The sequence below is a fragment of the Tasmannia lanceolata genome, unplaced genomic scaffold (assembly GCF_043159265.1).
Source record: "Tasmannia lanceolata isolate RefF3 unplaced genomic scaffold, GAP_Taslan_0.1 ptg000025l, whole genome shotgun sequence".
Taxonomy (NCBI): Eukaryota; Viridiplantae; Streptophyta; class Magnoliopsida; order Canellales; family Winteraceae; genus Tasmannia; species Tasmannia lanceolata.
The window spans coordinates 10,735,588-10,754,766 of record NW_027518702.1 but is presented as its reverse complement, the minus strand read 5'-3'; the positions used below and the strand labels follow the sequence as shown (position 1 = coordinate 10,754,766).

The 19,179-nt window shown below is 37.6% G+C and overlaps 1 protein-coding gene across 2 annotated transcripts; it reads left to right on the top strand.

The window, feature by feature from the left end:
• The first annotated feature begins 1,533 nt into the window (after nt 1-1,533).
• On the top strand, nt 1,534-18,480 carry LOC143857695 (cyclin-dependent kinase C-1-like). Of its 2 annotated transcripts, XM_077368133.1 has the most exons (12): nt 1,534-1,765; nt 8,949-9,030; nt 9,379-9,469; nt 9,575-9,604; nt 9,831-9,940; nt 10,037-10,109; nt 10,199-10,319; nt 10,445-10,562; nt 15,066-15,205; nt 15,385-15,442; nt 16,925-16,995; nt 17,926-18,480. In XM_077368133.1, exons 1-12 carry the CDS (start codon nt 1,665-1,667, stop codon nt 18,035-18,037), a joined length of 1,107 nt encoding a protein of 368 aa, XP_077224248.1. In that variant the 5' UTR covers nt 1,534-1,664; the 3' UTR covers nt 18,038-18,480. The 2 variants fall into 2 exon arrangements, with proteins under 2 accessions (XP_077224248.1, XP_077224247.1); XM_077368132.1 differs by lacking the exon at nt 15,385-15,442 and having other exon boundaries at nt 1,536-1,765.
• The last annotated feature ends 699 nt before the right edge of the window (nt 18,481-19,179 follow it).

Below are 19,179 nucleotides of genomic sequence, written 5' to 3'. Positions count from 1 at the left end.
CCCAATTTTTAGCAACTTCTCATCATAAGCTTCCTGGATTTTGTTTCCCGATTTTTAGTGACCTCACCCAGTCACCCTCATCTCCACTTCGAGACACCGATTTATTTTTCATGGTAGCTGCAGTTTCTTCCGATGTAAAAATGGACATAAAATTTGTTTTATGTTGTAAAAATTAACATAAAACAAATTTTACGTCAAGAGAAACGGAGCCTAGAGGGAAAAAAATTCTCAGATTTTTTTTTTCTTTTTACAATTTGTGGGGAAGTCATATGAGTTTGTTTAATTTAGAGTGGATATCATCATAGATTGAACGTCCCTCAAAATTAAAATTGAATAGGGTTGGTTCAACTAATCTTTTGATTTTTAAATTAATAGGAAATTTTAGAAATACTTCTTTCTTTCCAAACTTTTCTAAATAATTTATGCAATCCAAACAGGCCTTAGTAGATGCATTGCTTCTATTACATCATGCTTTGGTTGGAACTGGCTTAGTTATTTAGCCAAAAAGATAGTTTTCTAGATTTCACATTTACAGAATTTTTTGTATTGAAAATTTTACGAGGAAAATGGTATAAGGAAATGTACATGAGAGTTGAGAGTTGTAGATTTCCGATGATAAGATTTTCTGCTTGAGGAATTTTATCACCAATAAAAAAAAAGAATTTTATTAGGGAAATAATTCTATGAGATGTATTTCTGTGAGAGCTCCATGAGATGCAGTTATTGGCCGCACCAACATAGTCAGATTGGTATCTTTTGGCCGATTATAACAGTTTTTAACTAGGTGAGGAGTGCCACTATCAAAACATGGAGAAACAATACCACAACGAGAATAATATATTCGCTCCCTTTTCTTCCCGCGCCACCCAATTGTACTGTAAAAATTAGACTAGAGGGGGTGCCCCGGGGAAGAAAATTGGGTGGATATATCACTTCCATCATAAAATCCTTCAAATTTTATCGGGTAATTATAAATTTGCACGCCCTGTATGATGATAATTCGCACCCCTGTAAAAGAGCGTATGTGGTAGACTTTAACGCTTTTTGCGTCAATTCACACTAAAGTGGTGCGAATTATCCTACAGGGGTGCGAATTTATTAGAGTCCGATTTTAGGGAAAAGAAAATATCCAATAGCTTTATAGTATAATCACAACAGTCAAATATGGAGGGCCCCAAAACATAGAGTGGGACATAGCATCACACTCTGTTTTTTTTTCAAAAAGTACAGTGGGCCCACGTCATAAGATGATCCAAACCGTTCACTTGTTGGGCCACAGTGTAAATTGGTTGTACCTTGATTTTAGCGGTACCATGTTTTAATAATCACACAAACTCAACACGTCTTTTCCTTTTTAATTGGCTTCAAAGGGCTTTTTGGGAAGAGAAATGTAATAATATTTCACAACTGTTTAAAAAATAAAAGACAAGATGAGTTAGCTCAATTATCAAAACATGGTAGTGCCAATATCAGTACCCTATGTTTATTTCCCTCCCTTCTCTTCAAATACAGACATCGTATTTGTTTTTTCTAACCCACTTCTCCTCGTTCTTGGTTCCTTTTTAACGAAAGTTCTAATGTTTCTGTAGCTTTAATAATTACACAAACTCAACTCGGCCTTTCCATCTTTCTTTGAGCTTGGGGTTTTTTTTAGGAGGGTTGAAATGGCTACAGGGCAACTCAATCTCAACGAATTGCCATCATGTGGGTCTCGAAGCGTGGACTGTTTTGAGAAATTGGAGCAGATTGGGGAAGGACATTATGGGTGAGTAAAAGAGAAAACAACCCTCTTATTCATTTATCATTTTTTTTTTCTTTATTTTTTATCATGCCTGTGATTTATATTCTTGGGTTTAAGGTTTTGGGGGTCTCTGAAGACTTGAGTCTGGTTATTAGATGCATTTATGTTTGTTCAATATGTAAAGGATAGTTCTTGAATGTACTACATTTCATGAAACCAATTTGTAGGTTGTGCATTAAAGGGTAGTTCTTGATTGTACTACATCTCATCAAACCAATTTGTGGGTTGTGCATTAAAGGGTAGTTCTTGAATGTACTACATTTCATGAGACCAATTTGTGGGTTTTGCATTAAAGGGTAGTTCTTGATTGTACTACATCTCATGAAACCAATTGTGGGTTGTGCATTAAAGGGTTGTTCTTGAATGTACTAAATTTCATGAGACCAATTTGTGGGTTGTGCATTAAAGGGTAGTTCTTGATGGTACAACATTTCATGAGACCAATTTGTGGGTTGTGCATTAATGTTTTTCATGATGTTGAATTTTTGCATTCCCGGGTGGTATTAGTTTTGAGATTTCATCCTATATTGAATGTTTAAACTCGATAAGAGTGCCCAATTAGGTATCCCTTTGGCGCCATCACGTGGGTTGGCATACTGTAGTATTGAAAATCCGCCGGGCAATTCCAATCAGTCCGTGCACAAATTAACAGAAAACTAAAAACAATAAAACAAGCCACAAGATGAACACCAAGATATACGTGGTTCGGCCAAGCCTACATCCACGGGCGAGAAACACGATCTTCCACCATGAGAAAAACAATATACATGGATTACAATCGATTAAACCCTAAACCCACAAACCCGCAACCCTTTCTTGCTTCTCTAACACAAGACAGCACACAAGAGGTAACCCGAGAACAAATTCAAGAACAAGACCCAAGAGGAACCCGATAAAACCCAAGAGGAAATGCCCAAGAAGAAGTCCACTTCTCTATCCCTTTCTCTCTTTCTCTTCTTCTCTCCTTCTCTCTTTCTCCCGTTCTCAAAACCCTCTTTCTGCACACCTCAAGCACCTTGCATCCAACCATTCTCTTGTGTGTAAAGAAGAGAGGCCTTTTATATCCTTAAGTTTAACAAAAATCTAAAAAATGACTTTCCTGTTTTACTTATCATGTAAAAGGAAACAAGACACTTTCCCAACAAAAAGGACTATTACTTTATGCGGAAAAATCATTTCGGACATGATATCCAATCAAATAACACAATCAAAGGCAATATGGAAACAACCACAAGACTTACAAGAGAGCAACACACAAAGAGAACATAGACGAATTTAAGTGATTCAGCACAATGGCGTACATCCACGGTTGAGATCACTTCTTCCACTATTAGAGAAAAGATAAAAAGATTACAAGGGCATTAACACAATCCCATAATTGAATTCCATGAAAAGAATTTGTGGGTCGTGCATTAAAGGAGTTCTTGATTGTACTACATTTCATGAAACCAATTCGTGGGTTGTGCATTAATGATTTTCGTAGTGTTGGATTTTTGCATTTCCAGGTGGTATTCGTTTTGTGATTTCATCTTATATTGAATGTTTAAACTAGATAAGAGAGCCCAATTAGGTATCCGGCTCGGGGGGATATAGCTCAGTTGGTAGAGCTCCGCTCTTGCAATTGGGTCGTTGCGATTACGGGTTGGATGTCTAATTGTCCAGGCGGTAATGATAGTATCTTGCCTTTGGCACCATCACGTCAGTTGGCGTACTGTAGTATTGAAAATCCGCCAGGAAAATCCAATCCGTTCGTGCACAAATTAACGGAAAAGTAAAACAATAAAACAAGCCACAAGATGAACACCGATAGTTACGTGGTTCGGCCAAACCTACATCCACAGGCGAGAAACAAGATCTTCCATATGACAAAAACAATACACAAGGATTTTAATGAATTAAACCCGCAACCCACAAACCAGCAACCCATTCTTGCTTCTCTCACCCAAGACCGTACACAAGAGGTAACCCGAGAACAAACCCAAAAACAAGACCCAAGAGGAACCTGAGAAAACCCAAGAGGAAAAACCCAAGAAGAATTCCACTTCTCTCTCCCTTTCTCTGTTTCTTCTTCCCTCATTCTCTCTTTCTCCCGTTCTCAAAACCCTCTTTCCGCACACCTCAAGCACCTTGCATCCGAACACTCTCTTGTGTGTAAAGAAGAGAGGCCTTTTATATCCTTAGGTTTTCCAAAAATCTAAAACAAGGCTTATCATGTAAAAGGAAACAACCGAGAGTTACATGGTTCGGCCAAGCCTAAATCCACAGGCGAGAAACAAGATCTTCCACTATGAGAAAAACAATATACAAGGATTTTAATGGATTAAACCCGCAATCCATTCTTGCTTCTCTCACCCAAGACCGTACTGAAGAGGTAACCCGAGAACAAACCCAAAAACAAGACCCAAGAGGAACCCGAGAAAATCCAAGAAGAAGTCCACTTCTCTCTCCCTTTCTCTGTTTCTTCTTCTCTCATTCTCTCTTTGTCCCGTTCTCAAAACCCTCTTTCCGCACACCTCAAGCACCTTGCATCCGAACACTCTCTTGTTTGTAAAGAAGAGAGGCCTTTTATATCCTTGGGTTTTCCAAAAATCTAACAACAAACTTTTCTTATCATTTAAAAGGAAACAACCGAGAGTTACATGGTTCGGCCAAGCCTAAATCCACGGGCGAGAAACAAGATCTTCCACTATGAGAAAAACAATATACAAGGATTTTAATGGATTAAACCCGCAACCCACAAACCCCGCAACCCATTCTTGCTTCTCTCACCCAAGACCGTACACAAGAGGTAACCCGAGAACAAACCCAAAAACAAGACCCAAGAGGAACCCGAGAAAACCCTAGAGGAAAAGCCCAAGAAGAAGTCCAATTCTCTCTCCCTTTTTCTGTTTCTTCTTCTCTCATTCTCTCTTTCTCCCGTTCTCAAAACCCTCTTTCCGCTCACCTCAAGCGACTTGCATCCGAACACTCTCTTGTGTGTAAAGAAGGGAGGCCTTTTATATCCTTAGGTTTTTCAAAAATCTAAAAAAAGACTTTCTTGTTTTTCTTATCATGTAAAAGGAAACAACCGAGAGTTACGTGGTTTGGCCAAGCCCAAGGGCAATGCCAGAATTTTTGCACAAGGGGGGCAAAAATTATAGTAATTTTTTATCTATCTTAAAATTAAGATAGAAAAAATTTCTATCTGAAATTTTGCACAAGGGGGCAAAAATTATAGTAAATTTTGCACAAAGAAGGGAGATAAAGAGGGTAAAATTAAAATTTTAAACTTATTTTCTATCTTAGGAATGATTGGAAAGGGGGGCATATTTTTTAAAAAGGGGGTAAGTATAAAAAAATATTAAAAAATAAAGGTATATTTTTTTTTCCAAAAAATTAAGGGGGGGCAATTGTCCCCCTTTCCTTTCAAGTGGCATCGCCCTGGCCAAGCCTACATCCACGGGCGAGAAACATGATCTTCCACTATGACAAAAACAATATACAATGATTTTAATGGATTAAACCCGCAACCCACAAACCCGCAACCCATTCTTGCTTCTCTCACCCAAGACCGTACACAAGAAGAGGTAACCCGAGAACAAGCCCAAAAACAAGACCCAAGAGGAACCCTAGAAAACTCAAGAGGAAAAGCCCAAGAAGAAGTTCACTTCTCTCTGCCTTCCTGTGTTTCTTCTTCTCTCATTGTCTCTTTCTCTCGTTCTCAAAACCCTCTTTCCGCACACCTCAAGAACCTTGCATCTGAACACTCTCTTGTTTGTAAAGAAGAGAGGCCTTCTATATCCTTAGGTTTTCCAAAAATCTAAAAAAAGACTTTCCTGTTTTTCTTATCATGTAAAAGGAAACAAGATACACTTTCCCAACAGAAAGGACTATTACTTTGTGCGGAAAAATCCTGTCGGACATGATATCCAATCAAATAACACAATCAAAGGCAATATGGAAACAACCACACGATTTAAAAGAGAGCAACACACAAAGAGAACATACACAAATTTAAATGATTCGGCACAATGGCCTACATCCATGGGTGAGATCACTTCTTCCACTATTAGAGAAAAGAATAAAAGATTACAAGGGGATTAACACAATCCCATAATTGGTTTCATGAAATTGGTTTCATTTCATGAAAAGAATTTGTGGGCTGTGCATTATTGTACTACAGTTCATGAAACCAACTCGTGGGTTGTGCATTAATTTTTTTCATAGTGTTGAATTTTTGCATTTCCAGGTGGTATTCGTTTTGTGATTTCATCTTATATTGAATGTTTAAACTAGATAAGAGTGCCTAATTAGGTATCCCTTTGGCACCATCACGTCGGTTGGCGTACTGCAGTATTGAAAATCTTGAAAATCCGTCGGGCAAATCCAATCCGTTCGTGCACAAATTAACAGAAAAGTAAAACAATAAAACAAGCAACAAGATGAATACCAAGATTTATGTGGTTCAGCCAAGCCTACATCCACGGGCAAGAAACAAGATCTTCCACGATGGCAAAACCATATACAAGGATTACAATGGATTAAACCCACAAACCCGCAACCCTTTCTTGCTTCTCTCACCCAAGACCGTACACAAGAAGTAACTCAAGAACAAATTCAAGAACAAGACCTAAGAGGAACCCGAGAAAATCCAAGAGGAAAAGCCAAAGAAGAATTGCACTTCTTTCTCCCTTTCTCTCTTTCTCTTCTTCTCTCCTTCTCCAGTTCTTAATACCCTTTTGCCTCACACTTCAAGCAACTTGCAGCCGACCACTCTTTTGTGTGTAAAGAAGAGAGGCCTTTTATATCCCTAGGTTTTCCAAAACCCTAAAAAAAGACTTTCCTATTTTGCTTGTCATGCAAAAGGGGGAAACCTAAAAAAATACTTTCTTGTTTTACCTATCATGCAAAAGGAAACAAGACACACTTTCCCAGCGAAAAGGACTATTACTTTGTGCAAAAAAATCCCGTCGGACAAGATATCCAATCAAGTAACACAATCAAAGGCAATATAGAAACAACCACAAGACTTACAAGAGAACAACACACAAAGAGAACACACATGAATTTAAGTGATTCGCCACAATGGCCTGCATCCACGGGCGAGATCACTTCTTCCACTGTTAGAGAGAAGATAAAAAGATTACAACGGGATTAACACAATCCCATAAACCCGTATTCCCCTTTTCTCCTCACACACTTCTCTCTCAAACCCCTTTCTTTGTACAAGAAAGAAAACCCCATTTTCAAATACAAAAGGAAATCATAGGAGAGAAAACCGAGAGCGACTCACCTTCTTTCTTCTTCTCTATACAAGAGGAAAATCGAACGACTGTGTGCTTCTTGTTAATGATTTTGGATTTTCAAAATCATGTATTTTGCATGTTTTAGTGTTTTGGAAAATGTTTTATCAAAAGCGTTTGGGAAAAAGAAAATGTTTTCTTAGAAAGATTTGCTTTTACAAAAGGATGTAGAAGCGTAGTTGAAAAGATAGTCTCGGACCAGATGAGAGAAAGGAAAGAGAAGGGCTTATAAAGCACTACACTTTTCTAATACTTGTTAATTGCACATTGGGTTGAACCCATGGTTGGACCCGCGGGACGGTACAACGCACCGTTCGCACACGCGCGCGCGCGGCGTGGGCAATGGGCTATAGGGCGCATAGTGGTGCTTTATTGGCGCTTTTTTAGGCGCACTTTGCACTTCGCAAGTACGCAACGTCGCGAGGAGCGATTGGAGCCTTTAATTTTTCCTTTAATTTTTCCAGATTTGATCTGCACCGTTGGATCAAGATGAAGGTGGACTGGTCGGATGGGTGGGTCAAATGGTTCGTAGGCCCATCAAGCCGAATGGTTCGGTTGGGTTGGGCTTCGGTTCGGGCTTAATGGTCGGCCCAATGGGCCCATAACTCCAACGGTCAAAGAGTGTGATCAAATGGGTTGTGTCCCTTCCCCCAACGGTCAAGTGCCAAGGGGGTGCGATCCACACCATAGATGGTTGATCTAACGATGGCTGGGTTGGAGAGAGGTTTTACTCAAACCAACAGTCACCTCTAGGATCGATCAGGACCGTTCAATTTCAATGGGTGCGATCTAACGGTCAGATTTCAAACATTCTGGAAAGGTGCCCTGTAGAGGTGTTTTTCACACTGAAAAGACACCAGGTGGTCTACAAAATGTGCAGAATTCAGTCATTTCAATATAGAAAAACGAATTGGCAATTCTGACAGACTTTACACTCTCTTCTACACTCCTACAAAATCCCCAAGTATTTCTACATACTGTTCTTCTTTTGTTTACTGTTCTAGATATTGTTTTTCTGCAGAAACAGTATCTAGGAATTTCTCTAAGGCTTGAAATTTCGGAAGGGCTTTTCGGGTTTGATTCCGCTAGTGCTACGCGTCATCAAACATTAGTAGGGCTTCCCTCTTGGAGGCAATTCGCGGATCCCCTTTGCACACTACTAGTGGGGGCGAATCTTTTCTTAAGGAAAGTGATATCACGCCTTGAAGCAACAAGTGTCTGTTTTCTATCAACAACAGTACCCTCAATTTTTTCTAACAATCTCTTCTCCTTCACACCCGAGAAAAATACCAAGAGATAAAACTCTTACCTTTTTTCTCTATTCTCCTCAAGAGAAAGAACTGTCTTCACTTCCTCTCTACATGAGAAAACCTGAATTATACTCATGTTCTTCTCAACCTTCTCTTTCAAAGAGAAAGCATTCTCTACATTTTCTCATGCTTTTAAGAAAACCACCTTTTACAAGAGGATACCCGTCCGCCTTTTCAAATTAGAAATTCCCTCTCACCTCTCATGTTTCCACTCAACGGTTTAAAAACTATTTTGTAACTGCTTGTGAAGCAAGACACAACAATAAAACTTTATTAAATCTGAAATAGGTGATGACCCAGTGTTAAACACTTATTATATAGATACATACGTACATACATATATATTATTTTGTTTTAGTAATCAGCATGAAAGACTCATATCGGGATCTTAATTTTAGATTTTCTGCTCCATTAGCTGTTTTCGTCCTCTTTATGTCCTATTATCAGTAGTTGCTTAGCTTCCTTTAAATTCAAGTATGTGGTTTCTTGTAGCCATTCTTGTATGGCTGTTGGATTGAATAACTTTTATTATCTTGTGGATCTTTCAAAATACAGTCAGGTATATATGGCTAGGGAAATCAAAACAGGGCAAATCGTTGCTTTGAAAAAGATACGAATGGACAATGAAAGAGAAGGGGTATGTTCTGTTTCTGATTGATATTGAATATTGTCGTTGACATCTATTGACTGTATCTCCACACTGTTTGGGGAAAAAAATCATGGAAGATAGCTGTGAATAAGCATAAGAGGGCGAGCCTTGGTGCAACGGTAAGGTTGCTCCATTGTGACCTGGTGGTCACGGGAGTCACGGAAACAGCCTCTCTTCAAAGCAGGCGTAAGGCTGCGTACATCTAGCCCTCCCCAAGCCCCGCAATGGCGGGAGCCTCGTGCACTGGGCCGCCCTTTTTTTTTAACTGTGAATAAGCATGTTCAGTTGAGTTTTGATCTGTTTAGAGCATGTATGATCATTTGGTCGGTTGTGCAGTTTCCAAGAACTGCCATACGTGAAATCAAAATCCTAAAGAAGTTGCGTCATGAAAACATAATTCGGTTCAAAGAGATTGTAACTTTTACTGGTGATTTTCCACATCCATGTTTCTTTGCTTAATAAATGGGTAGATCTTACATTTATTTATATATATCATCAAGAGTTACAAATTATTCTTGGGATTGTCGTCCAGGTCCTGAAAAAGATGAGCAAGGAAGCGCAGGTGTGTTGGGTTTCGCATGGAATTTGTGTCAGGACACATTCTTATTATTTCTTATCCACTGATTTTTTTATATAAATTGATCATCTTCGGATGATTATTGCATTGATTTAGTCAGCTCATGTGCATAGATGTTGCTTTTAAGATTGCCTTGCACATTGCTGCTTGTCATTGATCATTGATGTAATGGAACTTTCTGATTTTTCCAACATTTGCTTGGGGATTATAGATGGTAATAAGAACAAGGGTAGCATCTACATTGTCCTTGAATACATGGACCATGATCTGCAGCGTCTTGCACACCGTCATGGCAAGCGATTCACAGTTCCACAGATCAAGGTATCATAACTATATATGGCTTATAGAAAGTTTAATGTACTAAGATAATAATCTAATTCTTGATTTTTCTTTCCGTTTATCTATCTTTCTTATCAGTGCTATATGAGGCAGCTCTTGACCGGACTTCATTACTGTCATCTCAATCAAGTGCTTCATCGTGACCTCAAAGGTTATCATCAAATATTGAGTTGCATCTCGTGCTGGAATAGAATCTTATTTTTCTGCTGAATTGAATCTATGATACATCTTTCCATGCAGGATCAAATCTTCTAATTGATAATGAGGGAAATTTAAAGCTTGCTGATTTTGGGCTTGCGCGTTTTTTCTCCAATGACCACAATGGAAATCTTACAAATCATGTTATTACTCTCGGGTATAGGTAAGTTATACTTAAATCACCATCATAGTTAGAGCATGGTTTCCGAGTATTTAATCTCCTTTCTCTCCAAAAGTATGCACCATTTCTCCCGTTTAATTGATTCAGGGTAATAATGGTTTGGGCAGACCTCCTGAGTTGCTGCTTGGAACCACCAAATATGGTCCAGCTGTTGACATGTGGTCTGTTGGTTGTATTTTTGCGGAGCTTCTATATGGAAAACCAATTCTGCCTGGGAAAGATGAGGTAGATTGCTGTGTCTCCCTATTTGTTAAATTGAGGATTTCAATGATGGAATGAGACCGGCTCTCTTCATCCCACGATTATTAAATACAGACTGCTTTTGGTTTTGCATGGGATGTGCATGATCACTTTAAGCTTGTCTTGTATGTGTGTGTGGATACATGATGCATGATCATGTTAACCTTGCCTTTCATGCTTAAAGTGATCTTCTATCATGCATACATACACAGTTACACACACACACACACTATTTTAAAAATCTTATGATTTACGGTTCAAATCCAACTAGTCATATCAAATTTCATGTATTATGATTTGAATTCCACAATTGAATCTTAACTTGTATGAATCTTGCGATTTTCAATTGCTCTTATGATTCGATCATAAATCGTACGATTCAAGTCCTAATTAAGTTTTGTATAAAGAAAAATAGGATTTCCTTTTGAAAGTCCCATTTCTCCTTCATTAGAAGAAGCCTTCGAAAACCCTCTCGTGAGAAGGAAGATGACAAAGGAGGGGAAAAGTTCGAACGAATCGAACCAATTTGAACCAGTCAAACACAATGTATGTACTTGAGGGCATTACTTACATCAAGGAATGGGAGGACTATAATGAGGATACCATCAATGATGACTTGCCACTTTTTTATAATTGACATTTCTCAATTTTGAGACTTTGAGAATTGATATGATCTTGTGCCTTTTATTATATTTAAGATTATTATCCAATATGCATGGGTTTGGATGAGAAATAGATGATTGGCAAACAATTCTTTTGATGATATTGAATAACTAATCATGCTAGTTTCTATTTGGATTAATGGATTTGGTTGAAACATGAATAATTGGCAATTTTATTAGGATTGGGTACACACTTATCTTGGAAGGCTTGAACTGCATTAAAAGAAGCCTTCGAAAACCCTCCTGGAAGGCTTGAACTAGTAAGTGGTACTGGTGGATGAATAGGTCATTCCCATTCTGAATTTGATACAGTCTTCTCTTGCGTCAATCCAATGTAAAATTCATTTCCTTTCAGAATAGATATAACAAATCGGCATGTTTTTTGTTGCTAAATAGTGTACTTTTATTTATAGAATGATGGTTTTTGGAAATAGTCTAGTGGCATAATTCATCTTCAGAAGATTTTGTGTCGAGTTATTGAAGGATAGCAATATTGTAAATTGCTACTTCTTTGGTTCCCATGTGAAATGGGCTCTTTCTCTTCTCTTACATCATAAGTTCATAACCATACGAGATAACATGCAATAGAAATCCATAGTCAATTACTCAGGCAATGTCCGTCTGCAGTGCATTATAAGACCGTATCGCAAGGCCAGAGGACTATTTTCGCCCATGCAAACACAAACTCGTATATGATTTATCCCTATTTACTATATTTTATCAAATTGCATATTTAAAAAAACAACCAAACAGGCACACGCCGCACAAGAGTAAAGTCTAAATTGATTTACAATTTAACTGAATGTTTCCAAGCAGCATAATAACATACTTTTCTAAAATCACAAATTTAACGGATGCTAAATATGACTTTTTCAGTTTTTAACAATTGTATTTATGTATAACTTTACATCCATACACACCCTAAACTCACCCACCTATCTGCCATTATTAGTCTTAGCCCTTCCAGTAGAATCCAACAAAGGACATATCCCCAAGTCCAGGCTGTTGGGACTGTAAACTGGTGGTAGGACCGACAATAAATTTTCCTCTTCCAATTACTCCGGTTCCTTGTGTCTGCAAGATGCATGTAGGAACTTCATAAAATTGTTTGTTTTCTGATTTGAACTTAATTGAAACTGAAAAGTTCCTGATACGATTAGTTTCCACCGATGGTTACCAATTTCGACTCCTCAAGTGTAGCCACATCCAAATTAAAACATTAACCACAACTATATGATCTGAGCTTATATTGCTTCAGTACAGGCATGCGAGTGTCGGAATCTGACTTGGGTATTGACTCTTGATTTGGCAGACCTCAGAAAGAAAAATTTGTGGATTGTCCAAAATATTTAAATTAATTCTTATATTAGAATTCTTTACATTTTACTATGGTTATAGCAAGTAATATATTGGAAATTTATTAGGTTATTCTCTCTAAAAAAGAAATTTTTAATAGGTTAAGTAAATAGAATATTTTATTTCCATATAATAAACTTACTATGGGGATGGATAAAACTCAAAACACACTGTAATTGTAAAATTGTGGTAGTAGTATTCAGAAAAAATGGTCTGAAGAGATCTAAAAGTGTAGCAGCGGATTTTGAAGCATTGGAATCTGACGTGTCTTACATGGGTACTTCGCGCATTCAGAAGAATCTATGTATCTTGGTCTGAGCCATAATTCAAAAAGCCAGACAAAGGTTGGGACTCAATCCGTCATTGGATTGCAGTGACTGGGTTAGTATGGGTCAACCACTGGTTAAGTAAATAATTCTTAAATTAACTTTATTACACAAAATACTAAAAATTCGATAAAAACTAACATTTGATGCTATTTTAGAAACTAGGTTGGTTGGCTTGAGAATTACAGGAGTTGACTTGCTTGGCTTGGCTAAAACCCACCGGGTGAAATACGACTTGGTTCTCTCAACCAATCACCCAGTTAATGACCGTGTCGAGTTGACTCAGGTGAGTCCTGTTTTGAGCAGCTGGGTTTTTGAATTATGATCTAAGATTTCCAACCCCTTTATATTTTAAGAAGGAACCTTCATTTCTGACCAATTCAAATTTCATCTCCAAGCCAACTTCCATCAGATTCCTGTTCCCAGATCTTCTGCGCATTTCGCATTTGATTGGAGGTACATGATTTGAAACTCCATCTCCTCCTTACCTTCTCTTATCTTTACGACGACTCCTCTTTCACTTTCCAACCTCTTCAACATGTTATGAATATTGTCCCCAAAGCCGCCGAATGACATTACCGACATTACTGTGAAACAACCAATCACTCCAAAAGCTTAAGCTGTTAGAGTAGGTGTTATTTAATCATTTATACCTCAACACTCCCCCTCACATGTGGCCCCTCTTTTTTGGGTTGGTCTTACACGTGGCACAAGTGACCACTCTTTTGGGTTGGTCTTATGCGTGGATTTAATATCCAGGATTTGTTGGGTTTAGAATCTAGGACCTCTCTTTTGGGTTGGCCGCCCATGTGGAGTTGTTGGGTCCCATTGGTGTTGCAGATGCCAATGAAGCGGAGGTTAGGGCGGTGCATCAAGGCTTAAAGTTGGTAGATAAAAATAACCTTGATAAGGTGGTGGTTGAAGAGGATTCACAAAATGTGATTCGATGGCTTAAGGGCCTTCGTCCTTATCCATGGAGATTCGCTAGATTTTTCGACGAGATTCAAGATTAGGTGGGATATTCCTCTATTGTCTTCGGGCATGTGCACCGTTATGCTAATGGGGAGGCTGATGGACTAGCGAGAAGAGGGGTTGAGAAGGAAAATTTGGAAAAAAAGGGCGGCCCAGGGCACGAGGCTCCCGCCATTGCGGGGTCTGGGGAGGGCTAGATGTATGCAGCCTTACACCTACTTTGTAGAGGCTATTTCCGTGACTCGAACCCGTGACCACCAGGTCACAATGGAGCAACCTTACCGTTGCGTCAAGGCTCACCCTCTAGAAGGAAAATTTGGAGCTTTTATTATTTACTGCTTTGACTTTGTCTTTTTTTAATTGATTATTGTTTTGCCTCTTTTCTCTCTTTGTTCCTTTCTTTCCTTGTAACTGACCATCTCGGTCCTTTTTTAATGTAATCTGTTTCCATTCAAAAAAAAAAAATCATTCCTCCCTAACCTACTACTACGCATTACATGCCTCATGTTGACTTTCAATGACTCCTAGTGCATATAAGCAGGGAAAAAAAACCCCACTAATAATAGTTTAATAACGTCGAACATATCAGAGCATATCTGATAATTCAGTACATACCACTTTTCACATGTAATTCGTATAATTTTTTATACATAATACATACCCCTCATTTTACATGTGATTTATATTACTACCATTCAAAAAAAAAACATACCGGTATAGTATACTACTAAGTACTAATACACTTACGGTTGTCTCGGTAGGCATTTTGGTTTTTGTATGTGTTTCAGTAGGGATGGAAACGGAAACATTTTCGTCATTCTGTGTCAGTTTCAATGCAAATTTAAAACCATGGATATTGTTGATTTCATATATTTTCAGGAAACACATTGTATAACCAGTCCTTTCATATGATGCAATTATTAAGCTGTAATTTGATTATTTCTCAATTCGCTTTGGTGAATGTTTACAGATAGGCCATTTTAAGTGCCAATTTTCTCATTTGTTGACTTGTTCCTTTGATGAATCTGTTATTCTGATCTAAATTGACTTTTTAAAATTGTTCTTTCGACCTTTGTATGGCTTTCTGTTATGCTGATCTCTACAGTACTTAATTTCCTATAAATCTCAAAAAGAGAAGTTTAAGACTAGTGCCCTTTTCGTGCTTACTGTAGCATGAGCAGTTAAACAAAATTTATGAGCTTTGTGGAGCTCCTGATGAAGTCAACTGGCCTGGGGTTTCCAAAATTCCGTGGTATAACAATTTGAAGCCAACAAGACCAATGAAGAGACGTGTCAGGGAGGTTTTCAAACAGTAAGTAATCTTTGTCAATCATTGTTGTGCTTGAGTTATTTCTGGCTCTGATTTTTTATTTTGGGATGTTCTACTTTTATATTTTGTTTCTCTGTACACATTGAAGTTGTTGAAAATGTCAAGGGGCTTTATTTGCCTCTTTGATCATAACACAAATTTTTTTTCATTCACTTGGATAGTTTTGACCACTATGCTTTGGAGTTAGTGGAAAGGATGCTAACTTTAGATCCATCTCAGGTATCACTTTTACATGAACTCATTTAAATGGATAGGTGTCTTGGATTAACACTCTTTTAACATATAAATGTATCTGCTGTTGGTGTATGTTCCTTAACCGGTTCACTTTCAACATTCTGGGAGTATGAGCTAGCTTCTCCTTGATCTAACTGCTTTTTCTGGTTTTTTCCAATATTTATCTGCGACTGTTCAATTTACTAAATATCGCCATTAGGCTTTTCAGATCATAACAGATATTGCATTCTGTCTTAACGTTATTTCATTCTCTTTCTGTACTCATGTAATTTGATCACAGACACTAGCCTTTGTTTTTTAACACTAACATGAGGTGTTCAACCTGGAATTATCGCTTTTTATGCCAAAATTCTGTGGATAATTAAGGTCTGGATAGTTGCAAGGCTTTATACCCTGTCTGAAACTTTTTTGCCCATCATGCTTCAACTGAAGTTCATGGATGCCTCTAGATTTTAAGTGTATGTTTGGCTACACTGAAACAACTTTTATGAAGAATTTTTTTTAGTGAATTTTTTTTTAGGAAAAAAATCTCAGCTCTAGCATAGGTTACTTTTTTCATGGATTTTTTACGAAAATATTTTAGCCGAAAAACTTTTACCTAGAAGACGGGGTTACCATGCCTTTGGAAAATTTCTCCACGGAAAAGAATCTGGAAATTTTTTTCTTAAGCCAAACATACTGTCGCTATGAAACGACATCGCACACCATGCTTTTCACTGAAGTGCACATCACAATCCTCCAAGGATCTGCCTTTGATAGCTCACATATTGGTGAACTTGAATCTTATTGCCAGAAAATGTTGGAAACTTTTGCATTGGGTGTTGATGCTTATGCTTAGACTGGTAAACATACACTTGCAACTTCCTGGTATGTTTTTCTTTGACCGGCGGGCTGCCCTTCTCCATTTTTCAAGTGCTGACAAGCCCCTTTCAAATCTTAAGCTAGGTGGCCTTTGGAACACAATCATATCTCATTTTTGGTCCATCTATATTGGGAGATTCTCAAGTTCCATGTTGCGCTTCTAGAAAGCTCTGACTTATGGGATTTGATAATCAACTTTCTGATCTTTGTGTAACCCTGTGCTGTGCTAAGTCTGGTGTAACTCAATGCAAGTTACTTGGGGTTTTCTTTGACCTGTTTATATTCGAGTTTACCAAAAAATGCAACATGTAATTTTCAAATGATTAAATATAATGAATTGCACATGTAATATGTTCAAATTCTACAGCTTTCTATTATTATATTCTGAACAGGTTCATGATATGTTCCCTTCCAGTTTTCATGTTGCCCATTATTTCTAATTTGTCGTGCCAAGATTCTTAAACATCTCTCAACTAGTACCTCTTCTGCTTTGTGGTTTTTTTTGGAGCTAGTTCTATGCAGTTCTAGACCTCCAAATCATTTATAATTTTATTCAGTAAATCTAATGAATGTTTCACCGATTATTTTTCTTTTCCCCGTATGTAGAGAATATCCGCCGTGGATGCACTTGATGCCGAGTACTTCTGGAAAGACCCTTTACCTTGTGATCCCAAGAGGTTTGACTGCAACCATATCAGGACTTATTCCGTTGTTGAAACCATGTCTAAATCTTCTAATTGCTCGACTTCTTCCAAATAAGCCATATTACATGGATTCTTCTGAATGGGTGAAGTACACGTGAAGGACACATGTCGGATTTCTGCGACAGTTGTAGATATCTTTTCTCTCTCTCTCTTTTTTTTTTGCTGAATACTACTACTACTACAATTGTATAATTACCGCATATTTTGAGTTTTTTCCGTCCCAATGGCAAGTTTTTTATATGAAAATATTATATTTACTTAATCTATTAAAATTTTGAATATATTATTTGTTATTACATTAATATATGTAAGAAATTAAAATTTGAAAATTGATTAAAATGTTTTGACGAATCTACAAATCTTTATTTTTGAGGTTTGCCGAATCTGACACTGGATACCTATGTTGGATTCTGACACTCGTGCCTGTACTGATACAAGATAGCAAATAAAAAACAATTGAAAGGTAACAGTTATATCGATGAACTATAACTGGATTACATCATGGGGGCAAGATGTCACACTATTGTAACATCAATTACATTGTCCCTGGCCTACATATGCATCCCACCCCAATGTCCTCTCCGTGATAGACGATAAGCCGTAAGATATTAATCCTTCACATGCCTCTTCATTTCCCCTCGACTCCATTTCCCGGTCTGCCTGGACGATGACCCTCCCTTCTCTTTGCGCGCCTTCTTTTGCTAGTTTGTCCGCTTCTTCATCGGACGATGACCATCTCCCACCAACATATCAAATAATTTATTCAAGTTCAAAAAATGAATCATATATCATGGACAGCAGACGAATCAGAAATAAGTTGTTTAGGAGAACTGATTTATCCTCACAGTAGTAGAATTTCAAACTTGTTATTCATGATCTCATGATCGTTCTTTGATGACACAGCTTACCCAAATATGAATCCTTGCACAAGTTCCAAACAGAGAAAAAGAGGCAACATGAAGAAATGGCAAAGAGGCAGAAACTACGGCATCCAAACAGATACCCACAGAGTTGAAATCAAAGTGGGGGAGACCAAGGTTGACGTTACAGTATGGCTGGCCACAGTAATGGTTGAACAGAAGTTGAAGTAATTGAGATGAGTTTTATATGGTAAACATGGCAAAGAGAGGATAAAAAAATGTTCAAATTGGTGTCTTTTTGCTCAAACATCCATGGCAAGTAAGAACTTTGTATGCAATTAGGTTCTTCTACAGGAGGTAAAGGTCAACAATATTGAATCAACCCAAGTGAGTCCCATCATCAAATGGTAAGTAAAGCCTTGGAAACACTGATAAATAGTTGCATGTAAACTACTGAATGTAGGTCCAGATGATGAAAACAGGTAGTAATCCGTACCTTTTTATTTGTTGGACTCTATAGTTGAGATTCTCTTTGTTTTCTCTTTGTTGTTTCCTATCATAAACTGATTCTCTTGAATGGAGTGATTTCTTTAACCAATTTATTGTTTTTTTTTTTAATTATTATTGAGTTATTCAATCCCGATTTTTCGAATTGAATGCGAATTTGACAGAGGGCATTGCAGTGAAAATTGTTTTCATATCCCAATCTTCCCAAACATGCACTCAACCATCCTTTGTGCTTTTGTCGTATTATTTAGGAAAATAAGCATTATATACATGTATGCATAAAAGACATGCATTTTTTTTCAAATTCCTCCCAAACATTTAAAGGGCTGTTTGGATATCAATATTTTAAAATCTTGGAGAAGGAGGCTGTCCCTCGTTTTCTGATTTCTCGCTCCACTTTTTGTCGAGCGAGAGAGTTGGAGATCATCCCGTGTTTCAGGTTTTAGAAATCTCAGATGGGGGAGAGATTTCTAAAACCTGGATTTCTTACTTAAAATCATGGATAATAGATTGTAAAATCCAGAATTTTACACTGCTTTCAAACTAAAACCTGGATTCTGAAATCCATGTATCCAAACAGCCCCCCTTAGGCTTAGTTTATTTTGACGTAAAAATGGGCGTAAAATTTGTTTAATGTTCATTTTTACAACATAAAATAAATTTTACATGGGAAGAAAGGAGCCTTAAAAAAAACAATTGAAACATTTGCCTTGCAATATTATTATGAATTTGAATATTATGTGAATAAAGATTGGGTAGTGGATGGTGGATTGGCGAAGAATATGAAGGT

Bases quoted from the DNA above. Each gene is read 5' to 3' on its own strand.
- LOC143857695 (XM_077368132.1), top strand. From the start codon at position 1,665: ATGGCTACAGGGCAACTCAATCTCAACGAATTGCCATCATGTGGGTCT. The intron at 10,110-10,198 runs GTTATCATCAAA...CTTTCCATGCAG, and splicing joins GCTTCATCGTGACCTCAAAG to GATCAAATCTTCTAATTGAT. The intron at 15,206-16,924 runs GTAAGTAATCTT...CCCCGTATGTAG, and splicing joins GTCAGGGAGGTTTTCAAACA to AGAATATCCGCCGTGGATGC.